The following is a 19,155-nucleotide window of genomic DNA, read 5'->3' as shown; positions in this document are numbered from 1 at the left end:
ACTTGGCTCTCTCTCTTAGGCCACAGTTGCCAGATCATTTCATGGCCTCGCTTACTATGTTCCCGTTGGTAAAGTTGTATCATGCTGTGATCGCGATAACCTTGACGTTCACTCCCTCGATACTAACTCTGCTCACCAAGTCACTTGTGATACTGATTTGATTTCTCCTACTGGAAAGAGAGTACCCTGACCAGCCGGCACAAGTATTCCTCTGCTTGGCAGTTACATTTCTCGTTGTAAATTAATACGTTGGTGTTGTGTTTTACGAATCAGTCTCTTGTGAGTTGGTTGGTGCGAATCAGTCGCTTCACGAGAGTCCAGCTGCTCCTTCCTCCGGGTTGCCTGACAGCCTTGTTTCTGGCAGCTCGCCAGGGATGGCGACATTTCATCGCCTGTGGTTTTTTTTTTTTTAATTTTTATTAGTGAAACACCATGAGGCACAGTTGTAGACTTACAAATTTTTGTGCTTGGGTTTCAGTTATACAATGATCGAATCCCATCCCTCCACCAGTGCCCATTCTCCACCAACCAATGATCCCAGTATCCCTCCCACCCCCCATCCCCTCCATCCCACCCTGCCTCTGTGGCAGGGCATTCCCTTTTGTTCTCTCTCTCCTTTGGGTGCTGTGGTTTGCAAAAGAGGCATTGAGTGGCAATCATGTTCGGTCTAGAGTCTACTTTCAGCATGGGTCTCCCATCCTGGGAGGAGCCTCCCAACACCCTTTATTTGGTGCTCCCTTCTCTATCTGAGCTGCCTTTTCCCCTGGCATGTCATCACCTGTGTTTTGCCCCTCCTAGGTGCTGTTCAGAATAGTGCTTTGTATTGATTGGGCCACTGGGACCTTGTTTGATTGGAGTGGGGTATTTGGCCACTCCCTGTGCATAAGATGACTCCATGGCCAGCCTGGGTGGGTGTGGTCCGGGGCAGAAGGGGCACACTTCTTTCCCTTGAGAACTTGAGTTTTCGAGTTCCCTACGTTTTAGACTCTCTGTAATTCAACCCTCTTCTGATTTTCCAAAGATGTTTATTTTTACACTGCATAAAGAATAATGTTTCTGGGCTGGAGAGGTAGTACAGCAGGTAGGGCTATTACGTGGCATGTGTCCGACTCGGTTTGATCCTCAGCACCCTATATGATTTCCAGATCCCCTCAGGAGTATCCCTGGAGTGCAGAGCCAGGTGTAAGCCCTGAACATAGCCAGGAGTGACCCCAAAACTTTAAAAAAAAAAAAAAAACAGTTTCTGCCTCTACTTGGCTGCCTGTGTCTTGTTATTGTCTTCGTTTGCTGAAACCATACTGATGATTACTGTTTATTTGCGCTGGCGCATATTTGGACTCGGGCCATGTTGATGGTGAACATCTCGGCTTCAAAATGGACGTTACTCTTGGGATTTGTGGCCCTCAGTACAAAACAGAACCCTTGCAGAAGGGAGACGAGTAGCCAGGAAAGCAGCTGGCTTGCAGAGGATCCTGCTTGCTGGTGCCTTCCTCTCTTCTCTTCAGTGTGAGCTTGAGGAGGGAGCAAACTGCCTCGTGTTTGCAGCATGAAAAAATGGAGTGCTGGGGCCTGAGGAGTGCCCAGCAGCTGGGGCCACGCCGCTGACCCAGGTTCCGTCCCCCACACCAACTGTGGTCCCCTGAGCATCGCTGAGAGGTGATCCCTGAGTGCAAAGCCAGAAGTAAGCCCTGAGCACTGCTGAGCATAGCCCAAAACCCAAAAAACAAAACAAAATTAAAACAAGAATGCTGTGATCAATCGGCACTGGTGGTTTTCTGTACCAGAGACACCGTTGGTGGTTGTCAGAAGCGACTCGTTCTACTTTACGGTTTAATCAATTTACAGACAAGTTTTTAATTTAAGGAGCATTGTTTTTCTCCACACTTTCCTGCTGTCTTTTTTTTGTTTGTTTGTTTTCCTTTGTTTATTTTGGACCCCACTGTGCAGGGCTTACTTCAGGCTCTGCACTCAGGGATTACTCCTGGCCGTGCTGGGGAGGACCACATGGGGTGTCGGGGATGGAATCCGGGTGGACTGCATGCAGAACAAGCGCTCTTCCCACTGTGCTATCGTGAGGGCCCCATATACTGGCATCTTTCTACCTTTACAGTTTCCAGTGTTCTTCCACAATCGTCAGGTTTAGAGCATTAAATTGGAGAGAAGACAGGTCTACCCAAGTGACTTGGCAATGTCAAAGCCCTATTTCCAGCTAGAAGCCATCTCTTTTGGCGGGGAGAGGTGGGGAGTGGGGTGGGCCCTATCTCATATGAGGTGCTCAAGCTTACTCCTGGCACTCTGCCCAGGGCTCGTTCCTGGTGGTGCTGCGGGGACCGTCAGTGGTGCAGGGGATCGAACCGGGGTTGGCCTGGCAGCATGCAGGGCAAGCACCGTGGTCCCTGGGCTCTCTCTGGTTCCCTGCGGCCTGGTTTGTGCTGCTGTCACGCATGCTGTCATTGCAGTGTGCTTTGGTGATACACCCGGTAGCCTGCCCTGTGGCCTGCAGGGTTTCAGAATACAGTGGGAGCTCTCCCGGCTTGCGGCAGATTTTGAACCACGGCTTCTGTTGTTTTCGGACCACACCCGGTGGTGCTCACGGCTTAGTCCTAGTAGGGACCACTCCCGACAGTGCTCAGGTGACCATTTGGGGAGCTGGGGATTGAATTCGGGTTGGGCGTGTGCAAGGCCAGCGCCCTGCCTCCTGTGGGACTCCGGCCTGTGCCCCGGTTTTGCTCGGGGTCCTCGCTGTCAGCTGTACTCATCTGCCCGTTTTGCTGGCAGAATTTCTCCACGTCTCTCCCGATTTTCTGTATTTTTGACTTCCCCTCCAGCCTCCTGTGCTTTGTTGTGCGTATTTCTTCCCTCTCTGGTTTGCCAGTTTTGCTGCCACCCACACCCTTTTCTCTTCCCCCCTAAATTCCCTGGTCATTCTTTTGCCGTTGCAAAAGGAGAATTCCCAGCGCGCAGCACAGTAGCGAGATCTCTGGTCCCAGTCTGAGATGCGAGGCTGTGAGCTCAGGGCTGTGGGGTGTCAGGTCAGGTTGACAATAGACAGATTGCAACACTTTCATTTTCTCATGGGTTAGTGGGATCCTTCTGCCTTTAAAAACATAACAGAAAAAAAAAAAAAAAGAACAGGGTGCCAGAGAGATAGTACAGTGGGTAACACATCCTGTATCGTCCCTGAGCACTGCCAGGAGTGATCCCTGAGTGCAGAGCCGGAAGTAACCCCTGAGCATCGCTGGGTGTGGTCCGCAAACGAAAAAGAAGAAAAAAATTGAGGGACAGATTAAGTGTGACGTACCAAGTGCTCTGAGTAGATGAATAGAGTGCTCTTTGGCACAGGGAGAGTGGGGTGGTTCTGGTTTCTCATACCATAGAAAACAGTATTTCTGTTTAAGTTAGCTCCGATCATTCTGTCTGTGCCAAAGAGAAGGCAGGAGATGGTTTCTCTTCTTTCTCAGCTGCCACAGTTGATGTCAGATGGCTCTGGAGGACGAACTGACTAGTCCCGTGGACGCGTTTAAACGTGGGCAGTAACGGGAGTTCTGTTTTGCTTCATAGGAATACCTCCAAGGGCCCACTCCCGAGATTCTAGCGATTCTGCTGATGGACGGGCCACGCCCTCAGAGAACCTTGTTCCCTCATCTGCCCGTGTGGATAAGCCCCCCAGTGTGCTGCCCTACTTCAGCCGCCCCCCTTCAGCCCTCCCCCTCATGGGCCTGCCCCCGCCCCCCATCCCACCCCCACCGCCTCTCTCCTCGAGCTTCGGGGTCCCTCCTCCTCCTCCTGGCATCCACTACCAGCATCTCATGCCCCCTCCTCCCCGATTACCTCCTCATCTGGCTGTACCTCCCCCCGGGGCCATCCCACCTGCCCTTCACCTCAACCCCGCCTTCTTCCCCCCGCCAAATGCCACAGTGGGGCCTCCACCAGACACTTACATGAAGGCCTCGACACCCTATAACCACCATGGCAGGTAAGAGCTGTCGTCTTGCTTCCGGAGGCAAGCCTGGCGTCGTCGGTTCGTCGGTGGTACTAACTAGCATGTCGCTCTCCCTGAGAAAGTCAGTGGGGTCGTCCCTTGGGTTGTCCCTGTTGTCGTGGCGGTGAGCCCGGGGAATAGTCAGCTCTCTGGTCGATAATGTTCTGTTGGTGTCTTGTTTGCATCTTGCCCTCTAGACCTAAGCCACGTCCCTCGAGTTACTGTTTACAAGAGCTTGATGGGGGGCCGGAGTGATAGCACAGCGGGTAGGGCATTTGCCTTGCACGCGGGCGACCCAGGTTCGATCCCCGGCATCCCATATGGTCCCCCGAGCATCGCTGGGTGTGATGGAAAAAAGAGAACACACAAAAACAGAATCGCTTGATGGAATTGAGTCCCCTCGGTGGCTGTTGGTTCACTCCTAGATAGTACGTGGCTTTGGGGATGGGAGTACAGCAGTAAGGGGTGTGCCTACCAGGCGCCTAACCCACACTGGATTCCTTGCTCCATGCGGGCCAAGGAAACTTATTGAGGGCAGCCTTAGAGACAGACCCAGGAGCACCCCGGCTGTCCTGGGTGTCTCCGGCACTTCAGGGCCGAAGCATCATCGTCACTGCCATTGCACCTCAGGCCTGGTTGGCTGAGAACCAGCAGTGGCATCTGGGCCTCCTAGACGCTGCTGGGGGAGTTGCCCACCCACCCCCCGCAAACACTCACCCCCCTCAGTCCCCCCTCCCATGTGACATCAGTCCTGCTTTGAAGAGAGTACAAGTCAGTAAACAGACTGAGAGCTGTGTAAGACATGGTCGAGGAGAGAGAGGTGCCATAAACTGTGATGGGAACCAGAAGGGGTGCGTGGACAGTCAGGCCTGGGATTTTCTTCTCCAGCCGGGATTCGGGCCCTCCGCCCTCTACAGTGAGCGAAGCTGAGTTTGAAGAGATCATGAAGCGAAACAGGGCGATTTCCAGCAGTGCCATCTCCAAAGCAGTATCTGGAGCCAGTGCAGGTAACTCACCCGCCCCTTGCCTGCCTTTTCCTTACCTTCCATTTGCCCATTGTGCTGTCATTTCTGTTGGCAAGTTCAACAGCCCAAAAAAAAAAGGAGCTCTGGGAGAACTCCAGTGCTATGATTTATTATTTATTAGTGATAACTAATGCCTTTGTGTAATACAAATCACCGTGTAATGCAAGACTACTAACACAATTGTGATCATGCAGAGTGAAATTCCTGCCTCCCATAGCACTGGGTCTAATGTCTATAGTGGGTTCCATGTTAGGTGTAGACCCTGGGATTTTAGGGATGAATCCCTCATCTCGATGATTTGTTGTGGAATCTGATTATATTTGGGTGTCTAGGCAGCGCTGGTGGCTTTCGTGCAGTGTATCCTAGGAAAAGGCATGTCTGTGGAGTGTCCTCTAAAGGCATAACATAACAGTGTGTGTATGTGTGCATGTGTGTGCATGCTTGCGTGTGTCTGTGTACGATGTTGGAAACCTAGAGCTTCAGCACTCCCCATCCAGGCATTTGTAACAATCATATTTAAGTACTTCCTATGAAATTCCTGTAGAAGTGTAAACGTAGACTGTCAGGTACCCAATAAGTAAGTTAACAGTAAAGAGTATCTTTGCTGTAACTGCTCATCTAAAGCTACTCAATTTGAAGAAAAAAAAAAAAGAGGATCTAGAGCAATAGCACAGCGGGTAATGCGTTTGCCTTGCATGCGGCAGACCCAGGTTTGATTCCCAGCATCCCATAGGGTCCCCTGAGCCCCGCCTGGGGTAATTCCTGAGTGCAGAGCCAGGAGGAACCCCTGTGCATCGCTGGGTGTGACCCAAAAAGCAATAAATAAATAAAGGTACAAAATTTGAATGCACACAGTAGATTAAAGAGGAACATCTTTTATTCTCCTTTTCCATAAAAAAATCTTCCTAGGTATCCGAACGAATCTCTTAAGGTCATTCATTCATCCTTAGGTTGGAGAGATAACGGGTTTGCCCCCTTGCGAACCCTGAGCTCTGAGTGCTGCTGGTGTTTGCCTTGCCTTCAGCGTGTGTGGTGCTTCGAGCCCCTGAGCTCCACTTGACTGGCTCCCACACGCCCCCTTCCCCAACAAAGACAGAGAACTTCATTGAAATTAGTCAGATATATGGAGGAGTATAAGGGCTGCAGGGGTCGGAGCTATAGTAAAGCGAGCAGGGTGTTTGCCTTGCGTTTGGCCAACCCGGGTTTGACCCCCAGCATTCCAAATGTTCTTCCGGCCTGGATTCATTTGCCACCATCCCATATAGCCCTCCCCCCCCCCCGCCTCAACACTGCCAGGAGTGATTCCCGAGTATAGAGCCAGGAGTAACCCCCGAGCATTGCCAGGTGTTCCCCAAAAGCAAAAACAGAAATATGTAATGTTAATAAGTTCTACACAAAGACCATGAACAAGATTACCTTTTGCAGTTCACCTGCAGGGTTTGGATTTTGCTGTTGATCCAATAACACGTTTATAATTGTGACTGCTCTTTCCTCTTGTTTTGGTTTTGACTTTGGGCCACCACTGCAGTGCTCAGGGGTTACTCCTGGCTCTGGACTCAGGAATCACTCCTGGTGGTGTTGGCGGGCCATATGGGATGGTGGCAGTTGAATCCAGGTTGGCTGTCTGCAAGGCAAGAGCTGTGCAGCCCAAACTGGAGTGATTCCTGAGTGCAGGTCCAGGAGTCACCTCCGAGCATGGCCGGCTGTCTCCCAAAAACAGACCGAAAAATATATTTCGGAGGGTCCAGAGAGATGGTGCAGCATGCAGGGTGTTTGACTGGCATGTGTCTGACTTGGGTTTGATCCCAGCACTGCGGGTGTTTCCTCTGAGCCCAGTCAATGCGGCAGAGCCAGGAGTAAGCCCTGAGCACTGCTGGGTGTGGCTCAAAAATGAAAAGTAAATTTTTAAAAAACATTTTGGGACATTATCCCAACATTAAATCAGAGTATCTAACATTTATTGATCACTTACTATGTACCTGATATTTTGCTAGTAAGCAGCTTGGATTACCTTTTTGATATGGAGATAGACCTCATGCTTTTTATTTGATTTATTCATTTCTACAATGCTGGAGATTGAACTGAGGACCTCAAACTTTCAGACAGGTGCTGTACTGCTGCGTCATGTCCCTGGTCAGACTTTTAACCACTTTTATAGTCTGCTTTTAAAGTGAAGATCCATGATTGATATAGCCGGACCCTGGTGGTGGAATTTCAGGTTATTCCTAATTCTTTGAGACACTGTACAGCCCGGAAACAGACTTGGCTAAACATGCATTCTTGTGCAGAAAAACAGGAAATTTTTAGAATTACTGGGTTGAAAAATAATGCATGTTGTTTATCTTAATGGATGTTGTCAAAGAGCCCTGAAGACAGTGGTCTGTCAGTTTATATCGTCTTGATTCTAAACTGTGTTTCCCACCGCGTGTCGATGGACTGGGGAGGGGAGAGGTGGGAAAGGCCTCTGGTGCAGCTGACACCACTGCGTTAGGTTTCCTGAGGTAGGATGGGGGTGAACCCCCGGTTTTATTTTTCCGCTGCCCCCCCCCCCCCCCGAAAACGGGCAGTAGTCCAGGTAAGTCAGCAAGCCTCCGCGCCGAGCCTGGGCGGGAGGGACCATCCCCTGGGTCTGTGGGGTGGACAGTGACTCCTGCGTGTGCCTCTTGGTGACCATCGTTTTGCTCAACCTGCCTTTCCCCTCCGCCCGTCAGGGGATTATAGTGACGCCATCGAGACGCTGCTCACAGCGATCGCCGTTATCAAACAGTCCCGGGTTGCCAATGACGAGCGCTGTCGAGTCCTCATCTCCTCTCTTAAGGACTGTCTTCACGGCATTGAAGCTAAGTCCTACAGCGTGGGTGCTAGCGGGAGCTCGTCCAGGTGAGTGCACGGTCGCTTCAGAAGGCCCCCGGGAAAGCTGTGCTTGTGGGAGGGACGTGCCGAGCTCTCGTCTTCAGGGTTCAGGGGAGGAATCTAAGCCTTTGCGGTGGCAGGTGTTTTGACTCGGTTTGGGCGGAATAGCTTACTTAGGGGGAAAGACTAGTAGCTAGGAAGATGGACTTGGAGTTAAATGTGCTTGGATTTGAATCCCGGTTACAGTTGTGGGTACCTGTAAGACCTTGAGGTTTTGGGGTTTTTTTCTTTGTTTGTTTTTGTTTTGGGTTTATTTATTTATTTTTTTGTTTTTTGGGTGACGCCCGGCGATGCTCAGGGGTTACTCCTGGCTCTGCACTCAAGAATTACTCCCGGCGGTGCTCAGGGGGACCCCATGGGATGCTGGGAATTGAACCCTGGTCGGCTGTGTGCAAGGCAAACGCCCTACCCGCTGTGCTGTCGCTCCAGCCCCACCCTTGGAGTTTTAAGTTACTCAGCTCCCTAAGCCTCACTTTTCATATTTCTAGAAAAGGGATAATAGCAGAATTTACCTTAGAGATGATGGGGAAATCATTAATATAAAGCTTGTAACTCTGTGTCTGACATGACCTGCAGGTTTAGGGGCTGGAGCAATAGTGCAACAGGTAGGGTTTGCACACGGTGGACCCAGCTTTGAGCCTCAGCATCCCATATGGTCCCCCAGCCTGCCAGGAGTCATCCCTGAGCGCAGAGCCAGGAGTAACCTGAGTGCCGTAGGGTATGTGGCCCCAAAACAAACTCAAAAGTTTGTGACTTATTCTCACTCCCTCCTCTCCAAAATATCAGAACTGGCATTCTCAGTGCGCTTCTGACGAGTGGTAAGAGAGCGGCTTGGGGCTGGAGCGATAGCACAGTGGGGAGGGCGTTTGCCTTGCATGCAGCCGACCCGAATTCGATTCCCAGCATCCCATATGGTCCCCCGAGCACTGCCAGGAGTAATTCCTGAGTGCAGAGCCAGGAGTAACCCCTGAGCATCGCTGAGTGTGACCCAAAGAGGCAAAATATAAAAAGAGCAGCGTGGACAGGGACCAGGAGGTACAGGCTCTAGTGACGCTCTTGGGGACACATGGGGTCGGCCCTCGGAGTGACGCCAAAGACGCTTTCCAATAGGAAAAGACATCGGTCCCGAGAGAGGTCGCCCAGCCGGTCCCGAGAGAGCAGCAGGAGGCACCGCGACCTGCTCCACAACGAAGATCGGCACGACGAGTATTTCCAGGAGCGGAACCGGGAGCACGAGAGACACCGGGATAGAGAGCGGGACCGGCACCACTGAGAAAGGTGGGAGCGGCCCCTCCCCGGGCCTTGCTGGCCAAGACTTCGAGCCTTCGGAAAGCAGTTAAGGGGAAGGGGAGGCACTCTGGCTCGGGGCACAGGGCCGTGGGCAGAGGCTGTAGTGGGGCTGGCCGCCCCTCCAGCTGGAGCACTTTCTGGTCTTTGGTGTCCTCGGTTGTGAGCGAAGGGAATAAAGTCATCTCCGTGGCTTGCGGAGTATCCGGGAGATAATCCATGTAGAGCGCTTGGTCCTCGTGGTGCTTTTCCATTCTCAGCAAGGGAAAGCTATTGCTGTGATCATCATTATAATTCAACGCCACCGAATTCTCAGCAGTTGAGAAAACCTACCAAGAGCAAAGGAAAAGAATTACCTACTTGGGGGGCTGGAGCGATAGCACAGCGGGTAGGGTGTTTGCCTTGCACACGGACGACCCGTGTTCGATTCCCAGCATCCCAGATGGTCCCCTGAGCACTGCCACGGGTAATTCCTGAGTGCAGAGCCAGGAGTAACCCCTGTGCATCGCTGGGTGTGACCCAAAAAGCCAAAAACAAAAGAATTACCTACATGGTGATTTTCAGGGTACCGCACTCACGATATTGAGTTAATACCAGAGACCAGAGAGAGAGAGTGCAGCGGGGACGCAGTGCATAGGTCTGACCTGGGTTTGGTCTCTGAGCACACCAGGAGTGATTCTCTGTACGGCGCCAGGAGTAAGCCCTGGAACAGCTGGATGTGCTCTCCAAATGGGAGAGTCTAGGAGGGGGAGATGCAGAGCTTTGCCGGGGGGGGAGGGGGGGGGAGCAACCAAGAATCAGACCCAGGCTGCCCTCCGCCCTGGCTCTCTGGGAAAGCTGACCTACGAAGGACTGTCTGTCGCTTTGGGTGCTGTGTGGGTGACAGTTCATTGAAGAATATCATGGTTTGAAGTTTGGGCTGGGGGGAAATACCTTACTGCTAGTAGCCCCCCCCCCTTTGTTTTCCTTAAAGGAAAGGAGGGTAGAAGGGACAGATTTTGTTTGGTTTATTTTGGTTTGGTTTTGGGGGCCAGACCTAGGGATGCTCAGAGAACCGCACTGTGCTGGGGATCAGATCTGTGTCTCCAGCCAGCAAAGGGTGCGGCCAGCCTGTTAACTCTCTCCTGCCCAGAGAGGACGGCATGACCCTGGGGCCAGCTGCATCCAGGGGCTCTGGCAGCGGGGCTCATCTCTGCATCTCTCAGCTTGGTTTGTCTCCTGGCCTCTGTGCGATGGTGGAGACGGCCCCCGTAATGACGGTGGGGTGCGTTCCACTCGCTTAGCAATCCCACTCAGAAGGAAGCTTTCGGAGAACATCGTTTCTCGTCTCTCGGCAAGAGCGGTTGGTGATCTCTGAAAGGAGTCAAGGCGATCTGGGGGGATGTCTATGGCTCCTAGGGGCACCACCTGGGTGGTTGCTTAGGGTCTCTTGGTTCTGTACTTGCAGACTTGGACTTCTGTGGGGTTTCTCATTCGGCGCGTTTAAGAGGAACGTCCTGGGGCTGGACACATGGTACAGTGGGCAGGCTCTTGCCTGCTGCGTGACTGACGCTGGTTTGGAATGTGGGTTGGGTGTTCCCTTCCTTCTCCACCTCCAGGTCTCCCTCCCAGCACCGCCAGGAGTGATTCCTGAATGCAGGGCCAGGAGTAAGCCCTGAGGTTTGCTGGGATTGAGGGGATAGGGACAGTGTTGGGTGTGTAAATGGATGAGTGGCTGCCACCTGGGTCCTCAGAGGTCACCAGCAATAGCCGAGACTCAGCGTTGAGAATCCTGCAGTATTTTTAAATAAGGGGCTGAGAGAGAGCATGGCTGTGCATGCAGCCAATCCTGGTTCTGTTCCTAGCAGACCTGCTGTCCTCCAGGCACTGCCTGGGTAAGCCCTGAGCACCACTGGGTGTTGCCCGCCCCCCGCAAAAGCCGGTGACTTCTGGATGTTCATTCCAGTTGTAGTTGACTGAGTTCTGGGATGGATCCTTGGACCCTAGAAAAGCCAGCCCTGTTGAAGGCAGCTCCAGGGAAAGGGCAGGGGTTCGGGCGGGTCTGTGAGTGGTGCCTGTCCTTCTGTGGCAGCCCGATTGCTTCTTTCCTGCCTGGGGACCCCTCAAGCTGCTGGTGTTGCTGCTGGCTTTGGTGGACAGCGCTGCTTCCGGGGCCTCAAAAAAGGTAGATTGCAGGCCAGAGTCCACACGGCAACTTGGGTGCTTGTCTTGCACACGGGTGGCCTGGGTTTGATCCCTCTGGGGTGATCCCTGAATGAAGACACAGAAGTCAGCCCTGAGTACAGCCGAGTGTGGCCCAAAAATCAATCTCTCTCTCTCTCTCTCTCTCTCTCTCTCTCTCTCTCTCTCTCTCTTTCTCTCTCCCCCTCCCTCCCTCTCTCCCTTTTTTAAAAAAAATTTTAAATTTCATTTTCATAAGGTTGTTCACATTAATGGATTACATTTAATATTTCAGTACCTACCCACCACGATTGTTTTGAATTTTTCCACTATTCAAGCCTGCCTGCCATAGGCAGATGGTAGATAATTTATTTTCTGTTGCTTGAATATCATAAGGGAGCTGGAGAGATAGCACAGCGGGTAGAGTGTTTGCCTTGCACGCAGCTGACCCGGGTTCGATTCCCAGCATCCCAGATGGTCCCCTGAGTACCGTCAGGAGTAACTCCTGAGTGCAGAGCCAGGAGTAACCCCCCTGTGCATCGCTGAGTGTGACCCAAAAAGCCAAAAAAAAAAAAAGAATATTATGAGAGGTTCTGCGGCCACAGAGTGGCCGTGCACTCCTGGAATTCTAAAATTGTAAATGATTGGGTTCCGGAAACGTCTCTGGAGGGAGCTAATCCACTTTGAGATTCATTTGTGTCTCTGGATCAAGGGGAGGCAGTTCTGGGGCTCAACATCCAGGCAGGGAGAGGACACCTGCTCCATCTGAAGTGCCCCCATGAAATAGGCTGGGCCCATCTCTCTCCCTCTTTCTCCCCAGCTCTCTCTGTCTCTTTCTCATCCCCTCTCCCTCTCCCCTTCTCCCGAAAAGGGGGTGGTGGGTTAAATAAGTTTGGGGACCCCTATTCTAGTATGACCGCTTCCCCTGATCTTGCCATCCACAGCGTGTCTGATGACCAGGGTGGTGTCACTTGATCGTGTTTGTGGTCACATTCAGTTTCCTGGTTAGAATAGGTAACTGCATGCTATCATCTCTGGTGGCTTTTATAAAATAGGCTGCTTCTCCCATTGTGATTCACTTTGGATAATTCTGGAAAGGCCTACAGCTCAGTAAGCTAGTTCCTAGAAAGGTGGTGCAGGCCTATGACAAGATAAAATAAATTCTGAGACTCGTTCTCTGGTTCGTGGTTGGTTTGGGTTTCTGTGCTTGTTGTTGTTGTTGTTTTTTCAGTTTTTTTTTTAGTTTTTTAATTTGGTTTTGGTTTTTGGATCACACCCAGAAGTGCTCAGGGCTTTCTCCTAGCTCTGCACTCAGGAATTATTCTTGGCAGGCTCAGGGTACCATATGGGATACTGGGGGGGTCGACATAGGTCGGCCGCATGCAAAGCAAGCGCCCTCCCCGCTATACTATAGCTCTGGTTCCTTTTGCATGTTTTTCCTAATTGCCCTTAGATGAACTGGAGCGATAGCACAGAGAGTGGGGCGTTTGCCTTGCACGTAGCCGACCCAGGCTCAGTTCCTCTGTCCTTCTCGGAGAGCCCGGCAAGCTACCGAGAGTATCCTGCCCGCACAGCAGAACCTGGCAAGCTACCCGTGATGTATACGATATGCCAAACACAGTCACAAGTCTCAGAATGGAGACGTTACTGGTGCCTGCTCGAGCAAATCGATGAACAATGGGAGGACAGTGCTACCCTTAGATATGTAGGCGACTCCATCTAGACGGTAATTCAGTCCAAAAATACTGACTTAGATGCCCCCGAATTCTCAACATTCTCATCCTAAAATTTTTCGCAAATTGTGGGTCAAGTGGTGGGTCATTGTCCCTCTGGGCGAGGGCCACTTCTCGGGCCGGAGACCTGCTTGGCCCACTGCAGGAGTCTTGGCTGGCTGTCTGTCTGCATTCAGATATTACCACCAGAGATAGCCGTAAGTTAGCTTTTTTTTTCTTTTTGGGTCACACCCGGCGATGCACAGGGGTTCCTCCTGGCTCTGCGCTCAGGAGTCACCCCTGGTGGTGCTCAGGGGACCATATGGGATGTTGGGGATCGAACCTGGGTCGGCCGCGTGCAAGGCAAACACCCTACCCGCTGTGCTATTATCACTCCGGCCCCCGTAAGTTATCTTTTAGGGACAGCAGATAAAGCACTTGCCTTGCACGCACCTTGCCTGGGTTTGATCTATCTACAGCATCCCATAGGGTCCCCTGAACACTGCTAGCTGCGCCTCAAAACACAATAAAGAATTGGGTGCTGTCACTTTTTGTGGTGGTGGGTTTTTTTGGGGGGGAGGGGAGCACACTCTACAGTGCTCAAGGCTTACTCCTGGCTTTGCTCAAGGGTCACTCCTGGCAGTGCCTGGGGAACCATCTGGGAGACCTGAGGTCAAGCCCAGGTCAGCTGCACGCAAGCCAGGTGCAGCACGCCCACTGCACTATGGCTCCGGCTGCTCCGGCCTGGATGTTAATGGGGCTTACTCCTGGTCGTGCTGGCGCCATGCAGTGCCAGGCAGGGCTCCGCTCGGGCCTCCTGCCTGTTGGCATGTTCTCTAGCGCCGCCTCTCCAGCCTCTGTGCAAACTGCACCCTTGTTGTTTAAGGACGCCCTCCGTGTTCGGGCCTCTTTGGTGTTTGGGGCTAACGGACTTGGTTATGTGCGCGCTTGATTTCTTACTCTTGTATCTCCCGTTTCCAGATTCCCCCTCCCCTTAAGGTAAGCTGTGTTTTGCTCAGAATAGATTTTCTGAAACGGTATTGACACCAGATTCCCGCGTAGCAACTTTTCTGATAATGCGGTAGTAGGTTCTGTATTTTCCTAGCCATGCCTCCTCTCAAAGCTGCTCGAGACGTCCTCTCACTGTCTGCCCTCCTCCTACTCTGAGATGTCACTGCTACTCTCAGCGATGTCACTGCTTTGTTCTCTCCACTCGCTGCCGCTTCCCCCAGCCATCGTCACTGCATCAGTGCCGGCTTCTCTGACAACCCTGTATTTACTTTACAACCTTTTTCTTTTTTTTCCTCCTCTCACTGTCTTTGACTTTCTTTTTTTTTCCCTTTGAGACCTGCATTCCTGTCTCTTGTCTGTATCTTCTGTTTTTTAATGTTGCAGTTTTTAAGGACCCGGGTGTGTGCTTTCTGTAAGCCCCTGTTGCCCAGAAGGAGCCTCTAACTTCTTTTCTCTTCTGATGTTCTCGTTGCAGGAGTCTGGTTGGAAGCAAATGTTTTTTTAATGGACTTGCATCTCCTCACCTTGATCAGGACTAAAGGACGGAGGCCACTCCACCCCTCCCCCTTCCTCCAGCCCCTAAAACTCCCTGCAGACACCCAGGGACACCCTCTGCCCTGCAGATTGAAGATGCCTGCCAGCCCTCCGGCCCCACGCCTCCCGTGGGCGAGGGGAAGGAACGCGAAGACTTCCGTGCGCTTGGGAGGGATGGCAGACAGCGCGCCGTGGCCAGGCCCCTGGTTTCCGTAGAGAATGGTGCTTTGTCCAAGGAAACCCGAGTTTCTGATTGTCCGGGAGCAGTTCAGTGAGCCTAACGGGAAGGCTCCTTCCCGCGGAAAACGCATCCTCCGTATGGGATCTGGGAGCGCACTGGGTGTGCCAAATCTGCCCAGGGTCCTGCCCTCAGCACTATGTTGGATGGGGCCAAGAGGGTCCGACCCCTTTTCTAACTCACCACTACTTTGTTTTAACTCCCTTTTCCTTCCCAGCCCTTGGGAAGGAGGGACCAGGAGACTAGAAATTGCTTTCGGAAAAGCGACTCCTGTTCTGGCTTTTCCTTCTTCCATAGTGACGGTTTGTTTCCCAGACCTCTCAGAGGGCTGAACCCTCCCAGCCTCCCGCTGCCCGGGCGGTCTCCTCGCCGGTGCCCACCTGGCGCCTGGCAGCCCCCAGGCCGCCCTCCCGCAGTGCCGGCTCCCCCAGCTGTCGCCTCTCCTGGTGCTTCTCCATGCCTCCCGGGTCTCCCTCCTCCCACCAGGCTGCTTCCTTGTTTTAGAGGAAGGCACAGCCCGGGGAGCCGGTGCCCGAGACCGCACCGCCAGGGCCCGGGAGGCGCCGGGAGGAGCCCGCGGCAGAGGCGTGGGCGTGGCCAGCCCCACAGGCTTTTCTGTTGTTTTCAGGTTTGATGTAAGCGTGGGCTTACATCCCCTCGGTACACTTTCACTTAGCGTGGGAGAACCTGGCGTTCGTAGGCAAGTCAAGTCGCAAATTTGGTGTCTTTCCACCTTTCCACTCCCAATAGCCCCTCAGTCTGTCCCGAGGAGCTTGGCCTGGGACGGGAGCTGGGAAACCACGGAGTCTGGCTGGAAGCCGCTCGGCTCTGCTCTGAGGACCCCCACTCGAGGGTCGGTTTTGGTTCCTTTTTTTTTTTTTTTTCTTAACATGGGCGGATGGAATTGCTTTTCCATGACATCCTCTCGTGGAGGGCACAGCAACAGGGTGTCGGGGTGCCCGGTTTGCAGGGCACCTGGCATCTGGCAGGAGGAGATGAGTGTGGGAGATGAGACTTGGCTACCCGAGAGGCAGGGTCACAGGGACGCGCGCCTCCGAGGGGCGAGGCTGAGCCGGTCCGAGCCCTTGCACTGATCAGCCACCGTGGGCAGTGCCCAGGGTCCGAAAGAGACGTCCCCTCGGGACAAAGGCTACATGTTGGTAGCTTTATCCCCCCCGGGACCCCGCCCCGTCCCTGCTCCTTCAGAACATGACACCCTGCCCCACCGGCCAAGAGTTAAGTGATGAATAGCTCCGGGTGTCTTTTTAAAATGTAGGAAAACCAAGTAAGGTGACTGTTTAAGGGGAAAAAAAAATAGAGAATACCAGAAAAGCTGTTTACCCAGAGAAATTTTTTTTCTCCCCAATTTTGTTTTTGTTTTTACTCTATGACACAAATTTTAGTTTAATTTCCTGATAGCAAAAAGGAAAAGAGAAAACCCAACCCTCCAAAAGGCCACGGCCCCGTCCCCTGCTGTCGGTGATTCGTTTGTCTTTCTGATAGGTTGAAAATTGTGTAATAAACTTGATGACGCTGTCAATCTTTTATACTGCATTGTATTTTTTTCCTTTTGTAACAGAATATTTTTAAATAATAAATGGGGTGTGAGCTGTTTGACGGATTCTGCATTGCATAGATTTGTCGAGGTGTCTGGGATACGGATACGGGCGTGGGTCAACGTAGAGGCTGTGGGTGGAGCGAAACTCAGTTCGTAGCTGGGATCCTGAGTGGGGCAGGAGCTGCCTGGGCAAACCTTTGAAGCTGGGGCCCCGGGGATGAGCCTTTTCCCTTCTCCATCCCCACAGCCGGTTCGGAGAATCCCGAGGTGTTCTTTCCCCTCCAGAATCCCTAAGATTCATTCTCAGAACATCCTGTTTCGTGTAGAGAGCGGTGATGTCAGTGGTTCAGGAAGACCGGACAGGAGTTAGGTGATGCCTGTCGGTGTCCACTTCCCCGTCTGACCACGGACAGCAGCATCACTTCAGTCTCCTCGGTAAAATGAAAACATTTGTGTTCTGCCGTGCACGCCGGGTTTCTGTGGGGAAACTGGATTGACATCTGTGAGGATCACAGATTAGTAATCGAACGAATTGATTCGAAGGCGAGTTCCCTTGGGTGTGATACAGAAGTGTAGGGAAAAAATAGTTGGAGTGCGTGTCTAGACAAGTGTAGGGTTTTGTTTGCTCTGGTGCGGGGACTCATTTGGGGCCTCAGACCCGAACTTGTGCCTGCCCCTCAGAGCTCTTGAAGCTTGCTAAAATGCTACTGTTGTCTGTGCCAATCTCTGGAAGTCTGTGTTTCAGGTTCCAGATGCCTTTAGGTAAACTGATGTGTGCTCTTCAAGGAGGAAATACGTTCAGTTTCATCTTCACCTTCAACTAGCAGAAGGTACATGTTTCACAGGTGGAAAGAGAATGGCCTCCGGGTTACCTCCAGCTTCACATCCCAAAGGCCGTTCAGAACAGGTTGCCCTTTAGAAATCTGTTAACACAGCTCGATTTCTTTGTGCTTCCAATCATTGTCTAGATCAGATAGACTAAGGCATTGGATAAATACTTCTCTCCAATTTGTTGCCATAGAGTCGAATCTGAAACCTGAATCCATTGTGTGGAAGGTTTGATTTTTGGGCTACACCCAGTATCAGGACTTATTCCTGGCTCTGTGCTCAAGGAGCAATCCTGGAGCTGTGTGTGGGTTGGGCTCCCATGTGGGGCTGCAGGGATGGAACCCAGGTCAACGGAGGGCAAGGTAAGTACCCTATCACCGTGCTCCAGCCCCAGTTACGTTTCCTTTTGAACTAGGCTGGACTGTGGCCCCAAGTATAGCCCCTGCTGTGGCAGCATCTGACCAGCTCAATGCTCAGTTCTCCCCATCCCAAAAGTGCTGGTCACCTTTGACTCTGGGCCTCTGAGGGGCTTCCCATAGCACTCCAGGAAAAATCTGTCCACGCAGCCCGCAAAGAGCAGCCTCACAGTCTGCTGGCCTGTTTCTGTTGTCGGCATCGCTCAGGATTTACTCCTGGTTCTGTGCCTAGGACTCAGGGAACCAGCATGGTGCTGGGGATGGAGCCCAGATCAGCCAAGTCCAAGGCGAATGTCCTACCTGCTGCACTCTCTTTCTGGGCCCTGGTTCTGTTGTATGTTCTGTTCTCGTGTGGTTTTCATTCATGCAAGTGGCTGCAACAGGTACCTGGACTGGACGTTCCTGGACCCACTAACCCCAGGACACTGTGTACTAAGCCTTCAGATTACAAAAAGGAAGTAAGAGGACTTGCTGTTGTAATCAGAACCTCATATTCAGCCCTTCATTCATCTTCAACTAGTAGCTGTTGCACGGGATTTACTTCAGACTGAGATTTTATTTATTTTTTTTGCGTCACATCCGGCAATGCTCAGGGGTTACTCCTGGCTCTGCACTCAGGAATTACTTCTGGTGGTGCTCGGGGGATCATGTGGGATGCTGGGAATCGAACCCAGGTTGGCCGCGTGCAAGGCAAACGCCCTACCCGCTGTGCTATCACTCCAGCCCACCCAGACTGAGATTTTAGACCATTTTTCTTTTCCTTGGTTTTTGGGCCACATCCAGCAGTGCTCAGGGCTTAATCCTGGCTGTTGTGCTCAGGGATCACTCTTGGCATTGCTGAGAAACGATATGGGTGCCAGAGATAGAACCCGGGTCAGCCACTTACAAGGCAAGCACCTTACCCACTACTAAGCCTTTGGCCTAAGACACTTTCCTCTTTTCACTAACAACCCAAGTGCTATTGTTACCTCTAAGATTGCAATATGAAGCAGTTTGATTAAATTGATCTCTAAGGACCCTTTAGAACCTGGCCCTTTATTAGCTAGTCTGGCCCCCAGTCTTTTCTTTTTGGTTTGGGACTAAGCCCAGCAGTGCTCAGAGCTGGTTCCTGGTTCTACACTCAAGCTTCATTCCCATCTGGGCTCAGAGGACTCTGGTACCTAGAACTGAACCGGGACTGCAATGCATTGTAAGTATTTAACCCTCTACACTGCAGCCTTTTTTTTTTTCATGCTGGAGATCAACCCAGGGCTCACACATGTAAGGTTTATCCCCGGTTTTAAGGCCCCTTTGAATTCTAACAATTATTAGAAGCCTTCTCTAAACTTCCTTTCCCTAAGACCACTGGCTCTGCAGTCATTTCTGTGTTGCTTGCAGGGGACCTTAATTACTGACGCTCTGAATGAAAGAGGCCGTGGAGAAGAGGTCTCCAGTTCAATGCTGACGATTTTTCAAAAAAAAAGTCTGGGAAAGCAGAAAATCAGGGTATTA

General features: G+C 52.0%; 1 protein-coding gene across 2 annotated transcripts in view; it reads left to right on the top strand.

The window, feature by feature from the left end:
• The window catches only part of CPSF7 (cleavage and polyadenylation specific factor 7), a 29,703-nt gene extending 13,220 nt beyond the window's left edge, over positions 1 to 16,483 (top strand). For both annotated transcript variants that reach the window (XM_056132062.1, XM_056132061.1), the window contains exons 6-10: positions 3,562 to 3,976; positions 4,871 to 4,989; positions 7,719 to 7,887; positions 9,031 to 9,198; positions 14,566 to 16,483. In XM_056132062.1, the coding sequence (XP_055988037.1) occupies positions 3,562 to 3,976; positions 4,871 to 4,989; positions 7,719 to 7,887; positions 9,031 to 9,193 (866 nt within the window). In that variant the 3' untranslated portion in view covers positions 9,194 to 9,198; positions 14,566 to 16,483. The remainder of the gene's footprint in view (positions 1 to 3,561; positions 3,977 to 4,870; positions 4,990 to 7,718; positions 7,888 to 9,030; positions 9,199 to 14,565) is intronic.
• Positions 16,484 to 19,155: the final 2,672 nt, after the last annotated feature.

Source organism: Sorex fumeus, unplaced genomic scaffold (assembly GCF_029834395.1).
Source record: "Sorex fumeus unplaced genomic scaffold, SorFum_2.1 ptg000093l, whole genome shotgun sequence".
Taxonomy (NCBI): domain Eukaryota; kingdom Metazoa; phylum Chordata; class Mammalia; order Eulipotyphla; family Soricidae; genus Sorex; species Sorex fumeus.
Note: the sequence above shows the minus strand (reverse complement) of the source record. Positions and strands in the feature narration are given on the sequence as shown.